The following is a 21,022-nucleotide window of genomic DNA, read 5'->3' on the forward strand; positions in this document are numbered from 1 at the left end:
GAATAGAAATCTCATTTTCAATTTCCAACAATTCTCTGACTTTATTATACTGCTTTCCCAACAAAACTAGTGGTAACATTAGGGTTTATTTAAGAAACCTAATTTTGAATAAATGTTGAGGTAGGAAAATGAAAGGTGGCCCAACTTTAAAAACAGTCACAATCGTCAAATATTTTTCTGTTGCAGCTGTGTCCACACCACAGACTAACAGCTGCATTACATCACATTTGCAAATCAAAACAGCAAAATGATAACAACCAGATTATGTTATTTGTAACGAGAACGAATGATAAACGTTGGTCAGGATAATGGGAATAACTAACTCTCCAGTTTACCCTCAGAATAAAATTCACCAAAACGTAGACAGGAATTCAGTTTCACGTTTCATCTAAAAGTTGGCATCTCCAACAGTGTAATACAGTATACATTGCACTGATGTCTCAACTATGATTTCTGCACTCAAGACCTTAGGTGGGTTTTAAATCGGGAACTCTTGTTATTGAGAGGCGAGTGGTCAGATAGAAGATACTTTGCAGCAATACGTCGACTTCTGCGATACAAATTCAACGCGAACAGAGCTGTCCAGACAATTTTTTCCCCCGAAGAATTTCTTGGTAAACTCTTCAGTCCTTTGAATGTGCAACACAAACATTTAACGGACGGACAGTGAACATATTCACAGGTGACGACGTTCCATCGAAAGATAAGCTTTCCTGGCTAAACGCATCGGGAAAATTAATTAAGTTAAACTAAAAGCACTCATTAGAGTCAGACACCTGAGTTTTAATTAAAGCGCCAGTACGGAAGTTCAAACACTAACTAACGCACCTATTATGTTCTTCTTTGAACGCGGTGGTCAATCTCTGGATCGGTGTCATGAAAACCAACACCAACTCTTTTTGACAGTTTCGGGTTAATTCCTTGAGGCGTGCTGTTAGTTCAGGAACACACTCGTAGCTCGCCGCCATCTTACCCGCCGCAGCGGCTGACGTCCTGACGCAGAAACGTGCGCGCCCCCCCCGGCGCCTAGGAAACGAGATGCGGCGGTGGTGGAGTTTGAAAATCCAGACACTCCGTGAAGAATAAAAGGACCATCGAAGACAAGCAGTGATCGCCAATTAGATCAGTGCGCTCATTCTGGTGAGAAGAAGGGGGCGGGAGAAGCGCATAACCAAACGGCTAACGTGTGGCGCAGCGTGTGTTCGTACAGGCCCAAGTTGCCATTGAAACGGTGCCATCCAGAGAGTCGCATGCAAGAGTCTTCGGGTTGTGGTTGTAGTCAGTTCGTAACATTCATTTGATGCTAGCAGTACACTGTCCACTCCCCACTCCAACCCCAGACTGTACTTCGTTTTAAGCGACCTGTTCAGATAATGTTATGAATACAGCTTCTCGAGCAGATAGGACTTGAACCCAGGTCTTTTACCACTGCACCACAAGACCCCCGCCAGCAGTCAACCTGAATGCCCCAGTGTACATTCAGTCTTAAGATAACAAAGTGTGGAGCTGGATGAACACAGCAGGCCAAGCAGCACCTGAGGAGCAGGAAAGCTGACGTTTCGGGCCTAGACCCTTCATCAGAAAAGGGAGATGGGGAGAGGATTCTGAAATAAATAGTGAGAGAGGGGGAGGCGGACTGAAGATGGATAGAGGAGAAAATAGGTGGAGAGGAGAGTATGGGTGGGGAGGTAGGGAGGGGATAGGTCAAGGGGGCGGGATGAGCTTAGTAGGTAGGAAATGGAAATGCGGCTTGAGGTGGGATGAGGGGATAGGTGAGAGGAAGAACAGGTTAGGCAGGCGGGGACGAGCTGGGCTGGTTTTCGGATGCAGTGGGGGAGGGGAAATTTTGAAGCTGGTGAAATCCACATTGATATAAATGGGCTGCAGGGTTCCCAAGCGGAATATGAGTTGCTGTTCCTGCAACCTACGAGCAGCATCATTGTGGCACTGCAGGAGGCCCAGGATGGACATGTCGTCTAAGGAACGGGAGGGGGAGTTGAAATGGTTCGCGACTGGGAGGTGCAGTTGTTTACTGCGAACCAAGCGTAGGTGTTTTGCAAAGCGGTCCCCAAGCCTCCGTTTGGCTTCCCCAATGTAGAGGAAGCCACACACTGCATCCCAAAACCAGCCCCGCTCGTCCCCGCCTGCCTAACCTGTTCTTCCTCTCACCTATCCCCTCCTCCCACCTCAAGCCGCATTTCCATTTCCTACCTACTGAGCTCATCCCGCCCCCTTGACCTGTCCGTCCTTCCAGGACTGACCTATCCCCTCCCTACGTCCCCACCCATACTCTCCTCTGCACCTATCTTCCCCTCTATCCATCTCCAGTCCACCTCCCACTCTCTCCCTATTTATTTCTGAATCGTCTCCCCATCTCCCTTTTCTGATGAAGGGTCAAGGCCCGAAACGTCAGCTTTTGTGCTCTTAAGATGCTGCTTGGCCTGATGTGTTTATCCAGCCCCACACTTTGTTATCCTGTATTCTCCAGCATCAGTAGTTCCCATTATCTCTGATTACATTCAGTCTTAACCCCGCAAAGCTGAGAATCACGCATTTAGCAGCAGTCTCCCAACAAAGGGTTCATGTGGCACTGGGATAGTGTCCCTACCTCTGAGCCTACCTCTGAGGCCTGTGTTCAAGTCCCAGCTGCTTCAGAGATGTGCTGGTCCCGCTCTGAACTGGTTGATCAGAATCATATCTGTCTTCTCCACACTCAAACTGAAGGTGCAACACCTCATATTCCACCTCAAGAGCCTACAGCCCAACAACCTAAACACAGAATTTACCAGTTTTAAAATTGCCTCATCCCATGTCCAACCTTCTCTCTCACCCTTGCCTCCTTGACCTGACAAAACTTGCCCATCTTCTTCCCCACCCATCTGCCCTACCCTTTCCACTGACCAATCCGCACCTACATCCAACCTATCACCACCCTAACTACCTTTCCTCAGCTCCACCCATCCTCCCTCCCTCCCTTGATCCAACACAACCTGTCCATCTCCTCACTCACCTATCCATCCCACTGACCAATCCCCACCACTCCCTACCTGCATTCACCTATCACCATCCCACCTGCCTTCCCCAGCCCCACCCCGTCTATCTGTTTCTCAGCTCTCTTCCCCCTCCCCATTTCTGAACAAGGATCCCAACCCAAAACCAACTTTCCTGCTTCTGTGATGCTGCCTGGCCTGTGTGTTCCTCCAGCTCCACACTCTTGTTGGTGGTTTGTACTGCTATTTGAAGTTACTGAAAGTGTAAGAGCTGGTTGTAACAAGTGCTGAACGAATTGGTTTTGATTTCAAGAATTCTGATCAGATTGTTTACAACCCCCATGGGTTGCAGCTTGACTGATCTTTTGAAATAACTAAGAGGATTGACAAGGTGAACGTGATCTATATGGACTCCAGTAAGGTGTTTGACAAGGTTCCTCACGGTAGACTAGTTAGCAAGGTTAGATCACATGGAATACAAGGAGAAGCAGCCATTTAGATAAGAAGTGGCTCAAAGGTGGAAGACAGAGGGTGGTGGGATAATGAGCCAAGCAAGACAAGTTCTTAGAAGAGGGAAGAGGAGAGGAAGGAAAATCCTTACCAAAAGGCCAAATTGACAAGAGGTTTTCCAGGAGCAATCTTTTCCATCTCAGTCTCAGTAAGAATGCTGAGTGCTTGGAATAAGTGGCAATTTCAAAGTGAAGATGAACTTGCCAATGAAATTGAGAAACAAATTTGTAAGGAGATCTCGGTTATCTTTAAGAATAATAACATGGTTATGACAGGGGATTTTAACTTACCAAATATAGAATGGGACTGCCATACTGTTAAGGGCTTCAATGGAGTGGCATTTGTTAAATGTGTACAAGAAAATTTTCTGATTCTGTATCTAGGTGTACCTGCTAGAGAAGGTGTAAAACTTGACCTACTCTTGGGAACTAAGGCAGGGCAGGTGACTGAGGTGTCAGTGAAGGAGCACTTTTGGGCCAGTGATGAGAGTTCTATTAGTTTTAAAATAGTGATGGAAAAGGATAGACTGGATCTAAAAGTTGAAGTTATAAATTGGAGTAAGGCCAATTTTGACGTTAGGCAAGGACATTAAAGCATTGATTGGGGACGTATGTGCATATGTAAAAGGATGACTGGAAAATGGGAAGCCTTCAAAATGAAATAATGAGAGTCCAGAGGCAGTATGTTCCTGTTAGGGTGAAGGGCAAGGCTGGTAGCTGTAGGGAATGCTGGGTAACTGGAGAAATTGAGGTTTTGATCAAAAAAAAGGAAGCATATGTCAGGTATAATAGCAGAGATCAAGTGAATGCCTAGAAGAGTATAATGGCAGTAGGCGTATACTTAAGAGGGAAGCCAGGAGGGCACAAAAGGGCCATGAGATAGCTTTGGCAAATAGGGTTAAGGACAATCCAAAGAGTTTCTCCAAATATTTAAGGACAAAAGGGTAAATAGGGAGAGAATAGGCCCCCTTAAAGTTCAGAAAGGCCACTTAAGTGTGGAACCACAGAACATGGGGGAGATACTAAATGAGTATTTTGCACTAGTGCTTACTGTGGAAAAGGATATGGAAGATGTAGAACATGGGGAAATAAATATATAAATAAGCATCTTGAAAAAAGTGTCCAAATTACAGAGGCGGTGGTGCTCTGCATCTTAAAACACAGAAAGGTGGATAAATCTTCACAATCTGATCAGGTGTACCCTAGAAATCTGTGGGAAGCCAGGGAAGTGATTACTGGTTCCCTTGCTGAGATATTTGTCCCATTGATAGCTACAGATGTGGTGCTGGAAGACTGGAACAAAAACAAAGTTTCTGGAAAAGCTCTGCAGGTCTGGCAGCATCTGTAGATGTGAAAACAGAGTTAATGTTTCAGGTCCGGTGACCCTTCCTCAGATGGAAACTCAGATGGAGACTGAGATAGAAAGGATTGCTCCCAGAAAACCCCTCATCAATTTGTCCTTTTAGTAAGGATTTTTTCTGGAAGACTGGGGGTTGGCTAACATATTGCCACTATTTAAGAAAAGCAGTAAGAAAAAGCCTGGGAACTATAGACCAGTGAGCCTGACATCGATGGTAGGCAAGTGTTGGAGGGGAAGGCAAGGACTGATTAGGGATAGTCAACATGGCCTTCTGCATGTCTCACTAACTTTAACTGAGCTTTTGAAATAACAAAAGATGATTGATGAGGGCCGAGTGGTGAACGTGATCTATATGGACTCCAGTAAGGTGTTCGACAAGGTTCCTCATGGTAGACTGGTTGGCAAGGTTAGTCACATGGAATACAAGGAGAAGTAGTTATTTAGATATAGAAGCAGCTTGAAGGTGGAAGACAGAGGATGGTGGTGGAGGATCACTTTTCAGACTCGAGGTCTGTGACCAACACTGTGCCACAAAAACCAGCCCTGGGTCCACTGCTTTTCGCCATTTATATAAATTATTTGGATGTGAACGTGGGAGGTATGGATAGAAATTTGCAGATCAGACCAGAATTGGAGGTAGAGTAGAAGGTTACTCAGAGTACAATGAGATCTTGATCAGAAGAGTCAATGGGCTGAGGAGTGACAGATGCTGTTTAATTTACATAAATGAGACGTACTGCATTTTGGAAAGGCAAATCAGGGCAGGAGTTATACACTTAATAGTAAGGTCCTGGGGAGTGTTGCTGAACAAAGAGACCTTGGAATGCAAGTTCATAGTTCCTTGAAAATTGAGTCACAGGTAGATAGGATAGTGAGGAAAGCTTTTGGTATGCTTGTCTTTATTGGCCAGTGCATTGAGTACAGTAGTTGTGAGGACATATTGCGGCTGTAAGGATATTGGTTGAGGCCACTTTTGGAATACTGCATGTAGTTCTGGCCTCCCTGCTATCAGAGGGATGTTGTGGAACTTGAAAGGGTTCAGAAAACATTTGCAAGGATGTTGCCAGGGTTGGAGGGTTTGAGGTAATGGGGGGGGGGGGGGGGAGGCTGAATAGGCTGGTGCTATTTTCCCCCTAGTATCAGAGGCTGATGGGTAACCTTACAGAGGTTTATAAAATCATGAGGGGACTGGATAGGGTAAACAGACAAGGTCTTTTTCGGGGTGAGGGAGTCCAAAATTAGAGGGTGCAGGTTTAAGGTGATAGGGGAAAGATTTAAATGACCAAAGAGCGTCTTTCACCACATTGATGGTCCTCCAGGCGCAGTTGATGTTGGTCTCGGTGTGCGTCCCGGAAAACAGCCTGTAGAGCACGGAGTCCCATGTCACGGAGCTGCTCGGGACGAACCTCAACAAATACCTCTGCATCCCCCTCCAGACCTCCGCATAGGCACACTCCAGAAGGAGGTGATCGACAGTCTCGTCCCCCCCGCAGCCACCTCGAGGGCAGCGTGCGGTGGCGCAGAGATTACGGGCATGCTTAAAGGATCTCACTGGCAGATCCCCTCTCACCGCCAGCCAAGCAATGTCCTTGTGCTTGTTTGAAAGTTCTGGCAATGAGGCATTCTGCCAAACGACTTAGGCAGTCTGCGTGGGGAACCACACAACGGGATCCACCCTCTCCTTTTCCCGAAGGGTCTCAAGGATACTACCTGCTGACCACTGCCTGACGGCCTTGTGGTCAAAGGTGTTTCCTTTCAAAAATTTCTCCACGAAGGACAGGGGGTACGGAACAGTCCAACTACTCGGAGCGTTCTGCGGCAACAAGGCCAGGCCCATCCTTCGCAACACCGGGGACAGGTAGAACCTCAGTAAGTAGTGACACTTGGTGTTTGCGTACTGAGGATCTACGCACAGCTTAATGCAGCCGAACACAAAGGTAGCCGTCAGGGCGAGGGTGGCGTTCGCTACACCCTTTCCCCCATTTTCCAGGTCCTTGTACATGGTGTCCCTGCGGACCCGGTCCATCCTCGACCCCCAAATGAAGTGGAAGGTGGCCCGGGTGACCGCAGCGGCGCAGGTCCAGGGAATAGGCCAGGCGTGCGCAACATACAACAGTACCGAAAGCCCCTCGCACCTGACAAACAGGTTCTTACCCGCGATGGAGAGGGACCGGAGCGTCCACCTGCCCAGCTTCTGCTTCAATTTGGTGATACGCTCCTCCCAAGTCTTAGTGCATGCCCCAGCTCCACCAAAACAAACACCCAGCACCTTCAGGTAGTCTGTCCTGACGGTGAAGGGGATGAAGGAGCGGTCGTCCCAGTTCCCGAAGAACATGGGCTTGCTCTTACCCCTATTGACTTTGGCACCCGAGGCCAGTTCAAATTGGCCGCAGATGTCCAACAGCCTACTCACCGACCGACGATCGGTGCAGAAGACGGCGACATCGTCCATGTACAGGGAGGTCTTGACCTGAAGGCCTCCGCTGCCTGGGATAGTCACGCCCTTCAGGCTCACGTCCTTCCTGATGGATGCAGCGAAGGGCTCCACGCAGCACATGAACAAGGCAGGTGAGAGCGGGCAGCCCTGCCTGACTCCAGATCTGACAGGAAAACTGTCAGATTCCCACCCGTTGATCGAGACTGCGCTAACGATATTGGTGTAGAGCAGCCGGATCCAATTGCGGATGCCCTCCCCGAACCCTAATTTGGAGAGGACGTCCCTCATGTAAGCATGAGAGACCCTGTCGAAGGCCTTCTCCTGGTCCAGGCTGACGAGGCAGGTGCCCACCTGCCTGTCCTGTATGTAGGCGATCGTATCCCTGATGAGCGCGAGGCTCTCAGCGATCTTCCTGCCCGGCACAGCACAAGTTTGGTCAGGGTGAATCACCGACTCCAGGGCAGACCTGACCCGGTTGGCAATGACCTTGGCCAGGATTTTGTAGTCCATGTTCAATAGTGAAATGGGATGCCAATTCTTAATTTCTTCCCTCTCCCCCTTCCTCTTGTAAATGAGGGTGATGATGCCCTTCCTCATGGACTTGCACATTTCCCCTGCCCGAAGCGCACTATCGTACACCTCTAGCAGGTCCTGGCCAACCATGTCCCACAGAACGGAATACAGCTCGACCGGTAAGCCGTCGCTCCCGGGGGTCCTATTCCTCTCCAAGGACTGGAGGGCTCTGGTCAGCTCGTCCAGGGATATCGGCCGGTCCAGCCACTCTCTCGTGCCGTCGTCTAAGACCTCCATGACAGACGACAGGAACAACTCGGAGGCCGTGCTGTCCGTGGGCTTTGTGTCGTACAGTCTGGCATAGAAGGATCTGCTGATCCTCAAAATGTCGGACCGAGACGACGTCACCGAGCCGTCATCCTTCTTCAGCCGGCTAAGCACAGAGCTCTCTTTGTGCATCTTCCACCGACCCCCATCAACTGCAGAAGGAGCAGGTTCTGCACCCTTTTCTGGAGTCGCAACAGCTTTCCCCGCCTCTCTCTCGCCTTCCGAACACCCTTGAGGACAAAGAACCTCTTGATGTTCTCCTTCACCGTCTCCCACCAGTTGCCCAGAGACTCAAAGAGGCGTTTCACGGTTCTCCAACCGGCGTACTCCCTCTTAAGCTCCTCGACGTTCTCTGGGGTCAACAGAGTCATGTTGACCTTCCACATCCCCTTGCCGGCCGGCTGGTCGTCCTGTAAGTGACAGTCGGCCAGCAGGAGGCAGTGGTCAGAGAAGAACACCCGCTCGACGCCGGTGGACCTGACCGAGAACACCCGTGACACAAACAGGAAGTCTATCCTTGAGCGAATAGACCCGTCCGGCCGCGACCAGGTGTACCTCCGCTGGGCTCCGTATGCAGGGGTGCTGAAGACGTCAAGCAGCTTGGCGTCCTTCACCGTGCCCATCAGGAATCTGGACGTGACGTCCAGTTGACTCCCCCCACCCGCTGTCCCCACGCCGGATCTTCCATCTGCATCGATGATGCAGTTGAAGTCTCCGCCCAGGATGACCGGCCTGGACGTAGCCAGCAGGGGTGGAATCCGCTGCAGGACGGCCAACCGCTCACTCCGTACCGCTGGGGCGTACGTGTTGATCATCCTCAGGGGAGCGTTCCTGTAGGTGACGTCAGCCACTAGGAGGCGCCCCCCCCACCACCACCTGAACTTGAGAGATGGTGAAGTCGCGCCCCCACAGCAGAATAGCCAGGCCCGAGGAGCGACAGTTGTTACCCCCCGACCAGACCGAAGGACCACAGGTCCAGGCGCCGGACCATTTCCCGTACCTGCCGAGGTGCGGTATCCCACACTCCTGCAGAAACAGGAGGTCCGCTTTGACGGTGGCCAGGTAGGCCAACGTGGATACACATCTTGCGGTGGACTTGACACTGCGCACATTAATGCTCGCAACTCGTACCCCCATTGTGGGCAGTGACCGCAGTACCCTCCCCAAGTCCAAGGTTCAGGCCCTCCATCTGTCCCTTCATGCCCATTGCCCGGGCTAACTGCTGGACGCTCTCCGGGCTGAGGAAACCGTCCGTGCTGCCTTCTGGGTGGCATCCCCCCGTCGGGGGTATGGAGGCAGGAGAGCCCAGCTCTGGGTCAGGCTGGGGAAACGCTGTTTCCTCCTTCCCGCCTGGAAGTTCCGGGGGGCCCTCCAGTGCCCCAGCGGCACGTGACTGGGTGTTGGAGGGAGCCTCAGGGCGTCTCCCGTCACCTGGAAGCGTGGTGCTGCTTTCCTTCTCCCTTGAGATCTTTAACTTCTGCTTCGGGCGGGCCCTCTCTGAATCCCCCTCGTCAGAGGAGCTCTTATAGCCCCCCGTGGATGTCTCTTCCTGCCTGATCGTTACAGTTCCTGGGCCTGCAGACGCACCTTCCTCCTCGCTTTCCAGGCCGTCGTCCACTCCCCTGGGTCGCCTGTCGCCGTCTCCATCGACTCCGGGTTGTCGGGGGGGACCGGAGCCTGCAGGGGCGCTTTGCTGGCCTCGGGTCCGTCCTGCGGGGCCGGGCCCTCATGCACGACCTGGCCCTCCTGCACATTAGTGGGGTCCTTGCTGGGCCCTGGTGCCTTCCTCTCCTCCGGGGGGGCTGGGCGTAGGTAGTCCCCCACTGCGGGCATGCCCTATAGAGGTGGCCCGCTTCCCCGCAAAGGTTGCAGTTTTTTTCTTTCGGGCATTCCTTTGCAAGGTGTCCCTCCTCCCTGCAGTTCCTGCAGATGGTGGCTTTGCAGTCGGCCGCCACATGACCTGACCTACCGCAGGCATGGCAGACTTTAGGTTGTCCTGCATAGGTCAGGTAACCCTTGCTCCCGCCGATCGCGAAGCTGGACGGTGGGTGTACGACGTTCCCGTCCGCGCCCATCCTCAGCATCACCTTGACCTGCCTCTTACTGGTCCAGATGCCAAAGGGGTCCATGAAGTCAGTTAGGTCCCCTTCCACCTTCACGTACCTTCCAAGGAAGGTCAGGACATCAACTGCTGGCACATGCGGATTGTACATGTGTACAGTCACCATACGGCTCCTCTGCGCTGGCATCACAAACAGCGGGACAGCGGTCATTACAGAGAGGGGGCCCTCACCTCTTTTCTCCTTGAAAACCTGCTGAAAGCGCTCGCAAAGCTTGGCACTCCTGAAGGTCACATCGTAAAAACCTCCTCCGGGGAAATCCTGCAGGCAGTAAATGTCCGCAGCAGCGAACCCGCAACAGTCGAACAGGACCCTCTTCACGAAGAAGGTGCGGTCCACAGGTGCACCTTCATCCACCTTCTTTACGGAAACACGGATGGTGTTCCGGACCTACTGACCTGGGGCACAAGCACTTGCCGCAGCCATCGTTGCAGGTTGGCTGCTCCCCTGAACCAGCGTTAGGCCGAAGCCAGCATTAAGATCCACCGGTTGCAAGGGTGCACAGCCAACCCGACGTCTTCCTTTCACCTCCAACCCAGCACTCTCCTCCTCTCGGTCCACAAGAGAGTGGGTCTTTATTTTGTTCCAGATGTAAGCTGGTTCACTGAGCTTGAAGGTTTGTTCCCAGATGTTTTGGCACCATTCTAGGTAACATCAACAATGAGCCTCCGACGAAGTGCTGGTGTTATGTCCCGCTTTCTATTTATCTGGTTAGGTTTCCTTGGGTTTGTGATGTCATTTCCTGCATTGGTGATGTCATTTCCTGTTCTTTTTCTCAGGGGATGGTAGATTGGCTCCAAATCAATGTGTTTGTTGATGGCGTTCCGGTTGGAATGCCATGCTTCTAGGAATTCTCGTGCATGTCTCTGTTTGGCTTGTCCTAGGATGGACATGTTGTCCCAACCAAAGTGGTGTCCTTCCTTATCTGTATGTAAGGATACGAGTGATAGTGGGTCATGTCTTTTTGTGGCTAGTTGATGTTCATGTATCCTGGTGGCAAACTTTCTGCCAGTTTGTCCAATGTAGTGTTTGTCACAGTTCTTGCAAGGTATTTTGTAGATGACGTTTGTTTTATTTGTTGTCTGTATAGGGTCTTTTAAGTTCATTAGCTGCTGTTTTAGTGTGTTGGTGGGTTTGTGGGCTACCCTGATGCCAAGAGGTCCGAGTAGCCTGGCAGTCATTTCGGAAATGTCTTTGATGTAGGGGAGAGTGGTTATGGTTTCTGAGCCCGTTTTGTCTGTTTGTTTGGGTTTATTGCTGAGGAATCGGTGGACTGTGTTCATAGGGTACCCATTCTTTTTGAATGCGCTGTATCGGTGATTTTCCTTTGCTCTGCGTAGTTCCTCTGTGCTGCAGTGTCTCGTGGCTCATTGGAATAATGTTCTAATGCAGCTTCGTTTGTGGGTGTTGGGATGGTTGCTCCTGTAGTTCAGTATTTGGTCCGTATGTGTTGTTTTCCTGTAGACGCTGGTTTGAAGTTCCCCGTTGGCTGTTCGCTCTACTGTGACATCTAGGAATGGCAGTTTGTTGTTGTTTTCCTCCTCTTTTGTGAATGTTATGCCAGTAAGGGGGTATTATTGATGGTCTTGAATGTTTCCTCTAATTTGTTTTGTTTAGTGATGACAAAGGTGTCATCCACATAGCGGACCCAAAGTTTGGGTTGGATGGTTGGCAGAGCTGTTTGTTCGAGTCTCTGCATTACTGCCTCTGCTAAGAACCCTGATATCGGAGATCCCATGGGTGTACCGTTGGTTTGTCCGTAGGTTTTGTTATTGAAAGTGAAGTGGGTGGTGAGGCATAGGTCCACTAGCTTGATGATGTTGTCCTTGTTGATGAGGTTGGTGGTGTCTGGTGTATGTGTCTTCTGTTCTTCTAATAGTGTCATCAGTGTTTCTTTGGCCAGGTTAATGTTGATGGATGTGAACAGGGCTGTTACGTCAAAGGAGACCATTATTTCATCCTCTTCTATCTTGGTGTCTTTGATGGTGTTCAGGAATTCTTGGGTGGAGCGAATGGAGTGGTGGGAGTCTTCTACGGACAGGTCAAGGAGGTGGGATGAGGTTAGTAGGTAGGAGATGGAGGTGCGGCTTGGGGTGGGAGGAAGGGATGGGTGAGAGGAAGAACAGGTTAGGGAGGCAGAGACAGGTTGGACTGGTTTTGGGATGCAGTAGGTGGAGGGGAAGAGCTGGGCTGGTTGTGTGGTGCAGTGTGGGGAGGGGACGATCTGGGCTGGTTTTGGGATGCGGTGGGGGAAGGGGAGATTTTGAAGCTGGTGAAGTCCACATTGATACCATTGGGCTGCAGGGTTCCCAAGCAGAATATGAGTTGCTGTTCTTGCAACCTTCGGGTGGCATCATTGTGGCAGTGCAGGAGGCCCATGATGGACATGTCATCTAAAGAATGGGAGGGGGAGTGGAAATGGTTTGCAACTGGGAGGTGCAGTTGTTTATTGTGAACCGAGCGGATGTGTGCTGCAAAGCGGTCCCCAAGCCTCCATTTGGTTTCCCCAATGTAGAGGAAGCCACGCCGGGTACAATGGATGCAGTATACCACATTGGCAGATGTGCAGGTGAACCTCTGCTTAATATGGAAAGTCATCTTGGGGCCTGGGATAGGCGTGAGGGAGGAGGTGTGGGGCAATTGTAGCATTTCCTGCGGTTGCAGGGGAAGGTAACGGGTGTGGTGGGGTTGGAGGGCAGTGTGGAGTGAACAAGGGAGTCACGGAGAGAGTGGTAGCTCTGGAAAGCAGACAAGGGTGGGGATGGAAAAATGTCTTGGGTGGTGGGGTCGGATTGTAGATGGCGGAAGTGTCGGAGGATGATGCGTTGTATCCAGAGGTTGGTGGGTTGGTGTGTGAGAACGAGGGGGATCCTCTTTGGCCGGTTGTGGCGGGGGCGGAGGAATTGGGAATAGTTGATGGAATTTTGCAGGAGGGTGGATGGGAGGAGGTGTATTCTAGGTAGTTGTGGGAGTCGGTGGGCTTGAAATGGACACCAATTACAAGCTGGTTGCCTGAAATGGAGACTGAGACATCACTGTTCATACCCAATTTTTGAGCAGCCAAGCAACTTTGGACTGGAACTTTGTAAGTGCTTAAGGGTTAGCAAGGGGAGCAGGATTTGGACTTTAAAAGGCCATGTGGGCATAATGATTGTCACGTACAGGGAGACAGAAAGTTACACTTCAAATTATCTTTAGACATTGATGTAGTGGCATTGATATAAATCATGTTCAGGAGGCAGATTGGGACAATCTTCCCAAACCATTACCTGTCCAAATTCTAAGGAGAATGAAAATGGCACATAACCAATATGAAGGTATGTAGGACAAAGATTTCTGTCATACATCCTACCTAGGAATCCTAGTTATCCATGGAAGTATCCAAAGTCTGTAGTGATCCTATGAGGTCTGATATTGCCCAGATGGGAGCCATGGATTCCAGAGGTGATTTGGGAGACTTGGAGGCAAGTGTTATTGAGAGAGAACTGTCACAACTGAGAGATGGTTGAACATTGGCAAGGGATAGATTTGGTGGGGTAAAAATATTGTCTAGAGGCGGTGAACATCGTTCAGATAAGTTTAGTTGTATCGGTGCTACTCTAGTGATGCAGTGCATTGAAACTCAAGTTAATTTATTTAAAGCTTTGCTTGGAAAGGCTCTGCGTAAAAAGCAAATGAGCAAATACACCGAACAACACAAGTGCTAGTGGCTCTGGTCACCTGAACCCACTATCACTGGGGCTTGTGAAGGCATCTAGAAGGTTTAAATTATAAGTTGAAAGTTTAAACTTCCCACCTAAGTGCTACTCCAGTATGAGAGTCAGGACCTAAAGGCCCTAAGCTTCAGCGATAACTTCAGTTGAGTTACCTGACACTCCTCATGTCATAAAGTTCAGGCCAGTGCTTCTTCATTGCACTTCTGCTCTTCCCCTACTTTCTATCCCATCAATTCTTGGTCAGATTGTAGTTCTTGGAATGTGAAAATACACCAGATATGGGGACAGGTTTGTGAAAGGATGGGCATAAAGCAAGAGATGCATATCCATAACATCTACAGCTTATAATCAGAAGAGGCTGCATTTCATCACTGGCCACAGCCTAATGATTTAATTGTAATTAAATCTCCATCATGCTGTGTTCATCCAGCTTCACACTTTGTTATCTTGGATTCTCCAGTTCCCATTGTCTCTACCCACCCTGCACATCTTTGTTCTGTGGGAGAAAACTAGAGCACCAGAGGAAACCCACGCAGACACAGGGAGAATGTGTAAACTCCACTCAGACAGTCGACCAAGGTTAGAATTGCACCCGGGTCCCTGGTGCTGTGACGCTGCAGTGCTAACCACAGAGCCACCATGTCACCCCAAACCTCAACTCTCAACTTATCTAATCTTCTTTCCTTTTATATTCATAAGCCTGACACCCAAAACTCAAATCAGATATTTATCAATAATTAGAAGATAACCACTTGGTTTGACTACTTCAAAGATTTCTACAAAAAGTAAGATTTCTCGATCTTTTGCATGCTTCAGGCAAGTTTGTACCTACAAAACACTTGTAACCATTCTGTGGTTACAAACTCTCACCAAAAGCAATTCTAGAAACTTAAGCATAGCCACCTGATTTCTGTTGGTTCTAGTATACTTTTAACTCTGGAGTTTTTGAGGCTAAAACTCTCTCTGTCTTAAATAGAATCACCAGGCTTGTATTGTCTTAATAGTGAGGTAGTTTAACGGTTATTAATTGAATGCCACATACTATTTTCAAATCATTCAAAGTATATCATCCTGCTGGCACGATGAGAGCTTTAGGTTTTAGTCCACATTTTGGCGCAGCCAGCAAAAGAAGGGAAGTTGTTCCTGCACAGGAAAATATGTAAAATTAAAAGGCAGTAAAACTCTTTTCCTAGTTGAGCTGGAATACATTAAATATGGCGGTAATGAGGTTAAACATGCAATAATACTTGTTGCCCTTGTTGAGACTGGTTCCATAATAAAAAGTTTTTTTTATAAGCTTTATAACCTGTAATTAGTGGAACACGTTCCTATTTCATCAGGGTTAACTGAATTACATTGACCTAATCAAACTGGAGAACAAGTTAACATTTTCAGCAGCAAATCTGGCTGGTCGTATCTTCCGTATGTAGTTTGCAACAAAGTTTGAGTCTGACAGAGACAACAAGAACTGCAGGTGCTGAAGTTAGAGATAATCCAATGTGGAGCTAGAGGAACAGGAACATTGACATTTCAGGTGGGGACTCTTGTTCAGAAATTGGGAGGGGAAAGGGAGCTGGGGCACAGAGAGAAGAGGAGTTGGAAGGTAGGTAGGATGGTGATAGGTGAGTGCAGGTTGGGAGTGGTGAGAATTAGTCGATGGGATAGGGACGGATAGGTGGGAGAGAAGATGGACAAGTTGTGTCAGGTCAGGGAGGTGGGGCTGAGGGGGAGGGTTGGACATAGGATGAGAACTGGGCTGGGGAGATTTTAAAACTGGTGAATTCCATGTTTCGGCCATCAGGCTGTTGGCTCCCGAGGCAGAATATGAGGTGGTGCTCCTCCAGTTTGCGGCACTGGAGGAGGCCCAGGATGAGCATGTCATCCGGGGAGTGAGAGGGCCAATTAAAATGGTTGGCAACTGGAGGTGTTGTCATTTGTAACGTACAGAGCGTAGATAGTGTACAAAATGGTCTCTGAGTCTATGCTTAGCCTCACCGATTAGAGAAGAGGCCACATCAGGAGCAGCAGATACAGTAGACCAAGTTGACGGAGGAACAGGTGAACTCCTGTCTGATATGAAAAGTTTGTTTTGGGCCTTGAATGGACGTGAGGGGGGAGGTGTAGGGACAGGTATAGCACTTCCTGCGGTTGCAGGGAAAGATGCTGGGTGCGGTGGTGTTAGTGGAGAGTGTGGAGCAGATGAGGGAGTCGCAGAAAGAGCGTTCCCTACAAAAGACAGATCGGCTGGGGAGGGGAATATCTCTTTGGTTGTTTGGTCGGATTGTAGGTGGCAAAAGTGGCAGAGAATGATGCACTGGATGTGGAGGTTGGTGGGTTGATATGTGAGGACAAGGGGGATTCTGTCTTTAATTTTTTGGGGGGGACGGTGTGCCAGGGCAGAAGTGTGGGAAATGCAACAGATGCAATTGATGGCACTTTTGATTACCAGATGGGGGAAAGTTATGATCCTCGATAAAGGAGGACATTAGGGATGTTCGGGAGTGGAATTCCCCATCTCAGGAACAGACATGGCGGAGACAGAGGAATTGGGAGTCGGGGATCGCATCCTTGCAGAAGGCTGGGTGAAAGGAGGCGTAGCCCAGGTATCTGCGGGAGTTGGTGGGCTTGAAATAGATGCCAATTTCAAGGCGGTCACCAGAGATGGTGACAGAGAGGTCCAGGAAGGAAAGATGGTCCAGGTGAAATTGACGCCGCGGTGAAAGGTGTTAGTAAAGTTGATGAACTGTTCAAGCTCCTTGTGAGAGCATGAGGCAGCACCGATCCTTTTATCAATGTTGTGGAGGAAGAGGTGGGGGATAGTGTCAGTGTAACAGCAGAAAAGGGACTGTTCCACGTATCCTATAAAGAGGTAGGCATAGGGTGGTCACCCATTTTGTGTGTAGGACGTGGGAGGAGTTAAAGGAGAAGTTGTTCAGAGTAAGGACAATTCTGTTAAGTGGATGAGGGTGTCAGTGGAGGGGACTGGTTGGGCCTGTGGGAGAAGAAGAATTGGAGGGCTTTTATGCCGTCTGCATGAGTGATACAAGTATGCAGGGATTGGATGCCTGTAGTGAAGATGAGGTGTTGCGGGCCAGGGAATTGGAAATTTTAGAGGAGGTGGAGGGTGTGAGTTGCATCCTGGACGTAGGTGGGGAGTTCCTAGACCTGGGGGCAAAGATAGAGTCATGGTGAACGGAGTTACTTCAGTGGGGCAGGAGCAGGCAGAGACAATGAGTTGGCTGAGGCAGTCAGGTCTGTGGATTTTGGGTAGGAGGTAGAAACGGGAGGTGCATGTTTGGGAAATGATGAGGTTGGAGGCTGTGATTGGGAGGTAACCGGAGGTGATGAGGTTATGAATACTCTGAGAGACGATGGTTTGTTGTCTGACCGTTAGGATCACATGGAAGACAGAGGGCCAAGCAATAAAGAATAGATGAAGCATCAGAATGAAGTAATGAACCCAAGATTTTTTTTGTCTCTGTAGCCAGGAGCTGCAACTCATAATGCACACATTGGCTAAGTTCATCTTGCATTATGGGAGCAAGTCATGAACAGACATAACATTACAAATTCAGAGCAATTGTCTTTGTCACTGTCTAGTTATCTACATCCATGAACACAGTTTGAATGTATTATCATATTCATCAAGTAGCTTTGACTTAACTATTTTTAGCTGTAAACATTTTTCAATAAAATAGACAGTTTTGGTACTTTATTTAGAAACAATAGTGAAGGACCACAGCTTCCATTTTAACGCCAGTTACTTAAAATAGAAGATAAAATCTAAGTTTCTTTCACAGCAATATCACCAGGGGACCAAAGCAGGAGACTGATGTGGAAAAGCACTGTTACAATAATAGGTTTTGTATTGGTAACAAGGTATTTCACAATGCAGTCAAGATTAAAAAATGCCGTCATGTATTTAAATAGCAACAAGTTAATTAAGATATATAGATTAAAACTTGAAAGCAAATTAGTTAATAGCATTTCATTTCAATAGCTTTTTTGGTTTGGTTTTAGAAGGACATTTATATGTAAATCATAATTCTGGTCTGAAGATATCAGCAGTTGGCTCCTTTTCATCATTTTATACAAAGGCACAAGTTTATCAGTCATCTGTAATAAGAAGCATATCACAAGTACATCTGTCTTCTTAATCCTTTTAAATACTAGGTTGAAACAAATAATTAGTGACAAAATCAAAAGCTGTTCGTTCTTGGCTCCCTGCACAAACATTCAGCTACCTCACTTACTCCTGTCATGTCTCTTGTCCCTTCCCCCAGCTGTATTGGATCCCAAATACACCAATAAAGAAATAAGAAAATTATGTTCATTCTACAGATTCATTTCAATTTCATCACAAGAAACCAAACCAATTGTTTGAAGATGTATTCATGAATTTGGGGGACAGCCCGAGAAAATAATTAAAATTGATTGCCATCTGGCCAAACGCTTCAGCCGATGTAAGTTGCTAGAGTGTTGGAGAAAACAACTGTAATTTCAAATCAATTTACAACAAGAACAACAACAACAACAACATCATGTCATTGATTTTAATTGTTAACCTGTTGCTAGTAACATTAACAATATGAAGTGACTCTTTGGGGTAGAAATTCATCAATGTCAAATTTCACAATGGCGGTGGTAATGCAACCACAATGCACAATCGAAAAGCTAAACCTGAGGCAGGCTTGAAATTGTTCCAGTAGACTCTTTCAATAATCTGGATGTGGTTAGCTGCTTGTTGTACTTCAAAAGGCATTTTCCCTTTTGTATCAATTAATTTTGAACCACCTGCCTTTCTGGCAGAGTCCTCAGGCTAGCACTGGCAAGAGTGAGAGGAGAAAAGGAAGAAAAATGGAACCATTCACTCATGGCTGATAGGAAATCAGTGTAGGCCTTCTTTTCCAAACTGGATATGAACTGTTTGAAGAGTTCCTAAAATTTATCTTCACCATAGCAGCTGTTTTCTAGGGTTTACCCATACAGAGTGAGACTGGCATCTAATTCACTACCTGGATCACCAGTTTCTTATTGTTTTACATACTTAAGTATTGATTGTAATGAGGTCATCCAGCTGGACCTCAGGATATAAGTTTCCTGATTGGGGCAGTTAATCTGGTCCAATAGGGAGACCTGGCTAACATGAAAGGATAAATGTCAGGACTATTGAGTTGATGAATGTCTGACTCAGTGAGTGAAAGGCTCTGCTGTTCGTAAATAAAGGGCGATTGCTGGTGGGGTGATGACCTCTGAAGAGTTATTTCTACTTAGATTGCCTAGTATCAGAGAGGCCATCTCTCGAGATGTCTGAAAATTCCGAACTTCAGATCATGTATCTGCTAGAGCTTTCTAGTTCTAGAAGATATGGAAAAAGGTCCAATTCTATCCCTTTGATTTTCTAGTGTTGAACAACTGAGTCTCACTAAATAAATTAGAGTTATTTAAAGTCTGCAATCTCATCACGAAGGTTGTTTTTAAACAACTTAAATATCACTTGTAAATTTGCGATATGGTTTATCTTAACCCCTGTGTAGTTTGCAACCTTATAATCATCTCCATAGGTTCAGTACAAAGTAGATTATAGTCCATTGCTCACCCTTTGAAATCAGAGGTTCTTCTCATAAGATGTCCAAACATATTCATTCCAGCATGCAGTTTAGATGTTGGTGTATTATTACTTTATTTATATTATTCATATCAATGGATTTCTTATGATATTGTTAATAATGAGTTGGAGGTTATATTGCCTCAAAGTTTGTAGTTGTAATGATGATGAAAGTGAGACAAGAGCAACAGGGATGTTTTAAGAGGCAATTCTTACTCTCTATCTGTGCCTCTAATTGCTTCCAGATTGTGGCAATTAAAAGCCCTCAGCAGGCAGGTCACCTTATTTTCTCAATGGGGAAGTAGCCACTTTTTGCCTAGGGAGGCAAGTGATCAGGGAGGTGTCAGGTTAAGGCCCTCTACCCACAGCACTGTAACGTTCAATGATGTGACCGTCAATGAATCTCCACTGGCAACATCCTTGAGATTGCCATTGAACAGAAACTCAACTGGACTCGCTACATAAATGCAATGGTTATAAGGGCAGGTCGGAGGTTATGAATACTGTGGCAAGTAACTCACCTCCTGATCCCTGTAAGTCTGTCCACCATGTACAAGACACAAATCAAGAGTGTGATAGAATGATCACCACTTGCCTAGATGAGTGCAGCTTCAACAACACTTAAGAAGCTGGACACCATCTAGGACAAAGTAGCCCACTTAATTATGACTATCCACAAACATCTACTCCCTCCACCATCAATGTTCAGCAGCTGTTATATGTGCTTTCTAGAACGTGTACTGCAGAAATTCACCAGAGATCCTTTGATAGCACCTTCCAAATCCACAACCACCTCAAAGGACTAGGGCCGCAGATAAATGGGAACGCCACCACTTGCATAATTGCCTCCAAGTCACTCACTATCCTGACTTGGAAACATATTACCATTCCTTCAATTTTGCTGGGTCAAAATCCTGGAATTCCATCCCAAAGGCATTATGGGTTAGTCTACAGCACATGGAATCAGAAGGCATCTCACCACCCCCTTCTCAAGGGCAATTAGGAAAGGCAATAAACGCTGGCCTGCCAGATGCACCCACAGTCCATGAATGAATTTTTTAAAAATTTCCTCAAGCACTGTACAGAGGTACAGGTATGTAAGTTTAATTTTTTTATTTCCACCTGATGATGGATTTGAGGTATTAAGGTACTTAACTCAAGAGGGTTGGAATATAAAAGTAGCGATGTGCTTCTGAGACTTTATAAAGCTCCAGTTATGCCCCATTTAGAATACTGTTTCCAATTTGGGGCCCCACACCTCAGGAAGGACATACTGGCACTGGAGTGTGTCCAACAGAGATTCACATGAATGATCCCTGGAATGGTAGGCTTATCGTATGATGAACTGCTGAGGATCCTGGGATTGTATTCATTAGAGTTTAGAAGGTTGAGGGGATATCTAATGGAAACATACAAGATAATGCATGGCTTAGAAAGGGTGG

General features: G+C 47.6%; 1 protein-coding gene and 1 long non-coding RNA gene across 5 annotated transcripts in view; one reads left to right on the forward strand and one right to left on the reverse strand.

Annotated features, from left to right (window-relative positions):
• The window catches only part of atxn10 (ataxin 10), a 198,453-nt gene extending 197,445 nt beyond the window's left edge, over positions 1-1,008 (reverse strand). The window contains exon 1 of one of the 2 annotated variants that reach the window (XM_048549299.2): positions 829-1,007. In XM_048549299.2, the coding sequence (XP_048405256.1) occupies positions 829-968 (140 nt within the window). In that variant the 5' untranslated portion in view covers positions 969-1,007. Of the gene's footprint in view, positions 1-828 lie in introns of both variants that reach the window. The other variant, XM_048549300.2, reaches the window with a different exon arrangement.
• A 1-nt stretch (position 1,009) lies between these two features.
• LOC125461020 (uncharacterized) overlaps positions 1,010-21,022 on the forward strand; it is a 46,973-nt gene continuing 26,960 nt past the window's right edge. For all 3 annotated transcript variants that reach the window (XR_007249376.2, XR_007249375.2, XR_009446877.1), the window contains exon 1: positions 1,010-1,140. This is a non-coding gene — a long non-coding RNA (uncharacterized LOC125461020). The remainder of the gene's footprint in view (positions 1,141-21,022) is intronic.

Source organism: Stegostoma tigrinum, chromosome 18 (genome assembly GCF_030684315.1).
Source record: "Stegostoma tigrinum isolate sSteTig4 chromosome 18, sSteTig4.hap1, whole genome shotgun sequence".
In the NCBI taxonomy this organism is placed as follows: domain Eukaryota; kingdom Metazoa; phylum Chordata; class Chondrichthyes; order Orectolobiformes; family Stegostomatidae; genus Stegostoma; species Stegostoma tigrinum.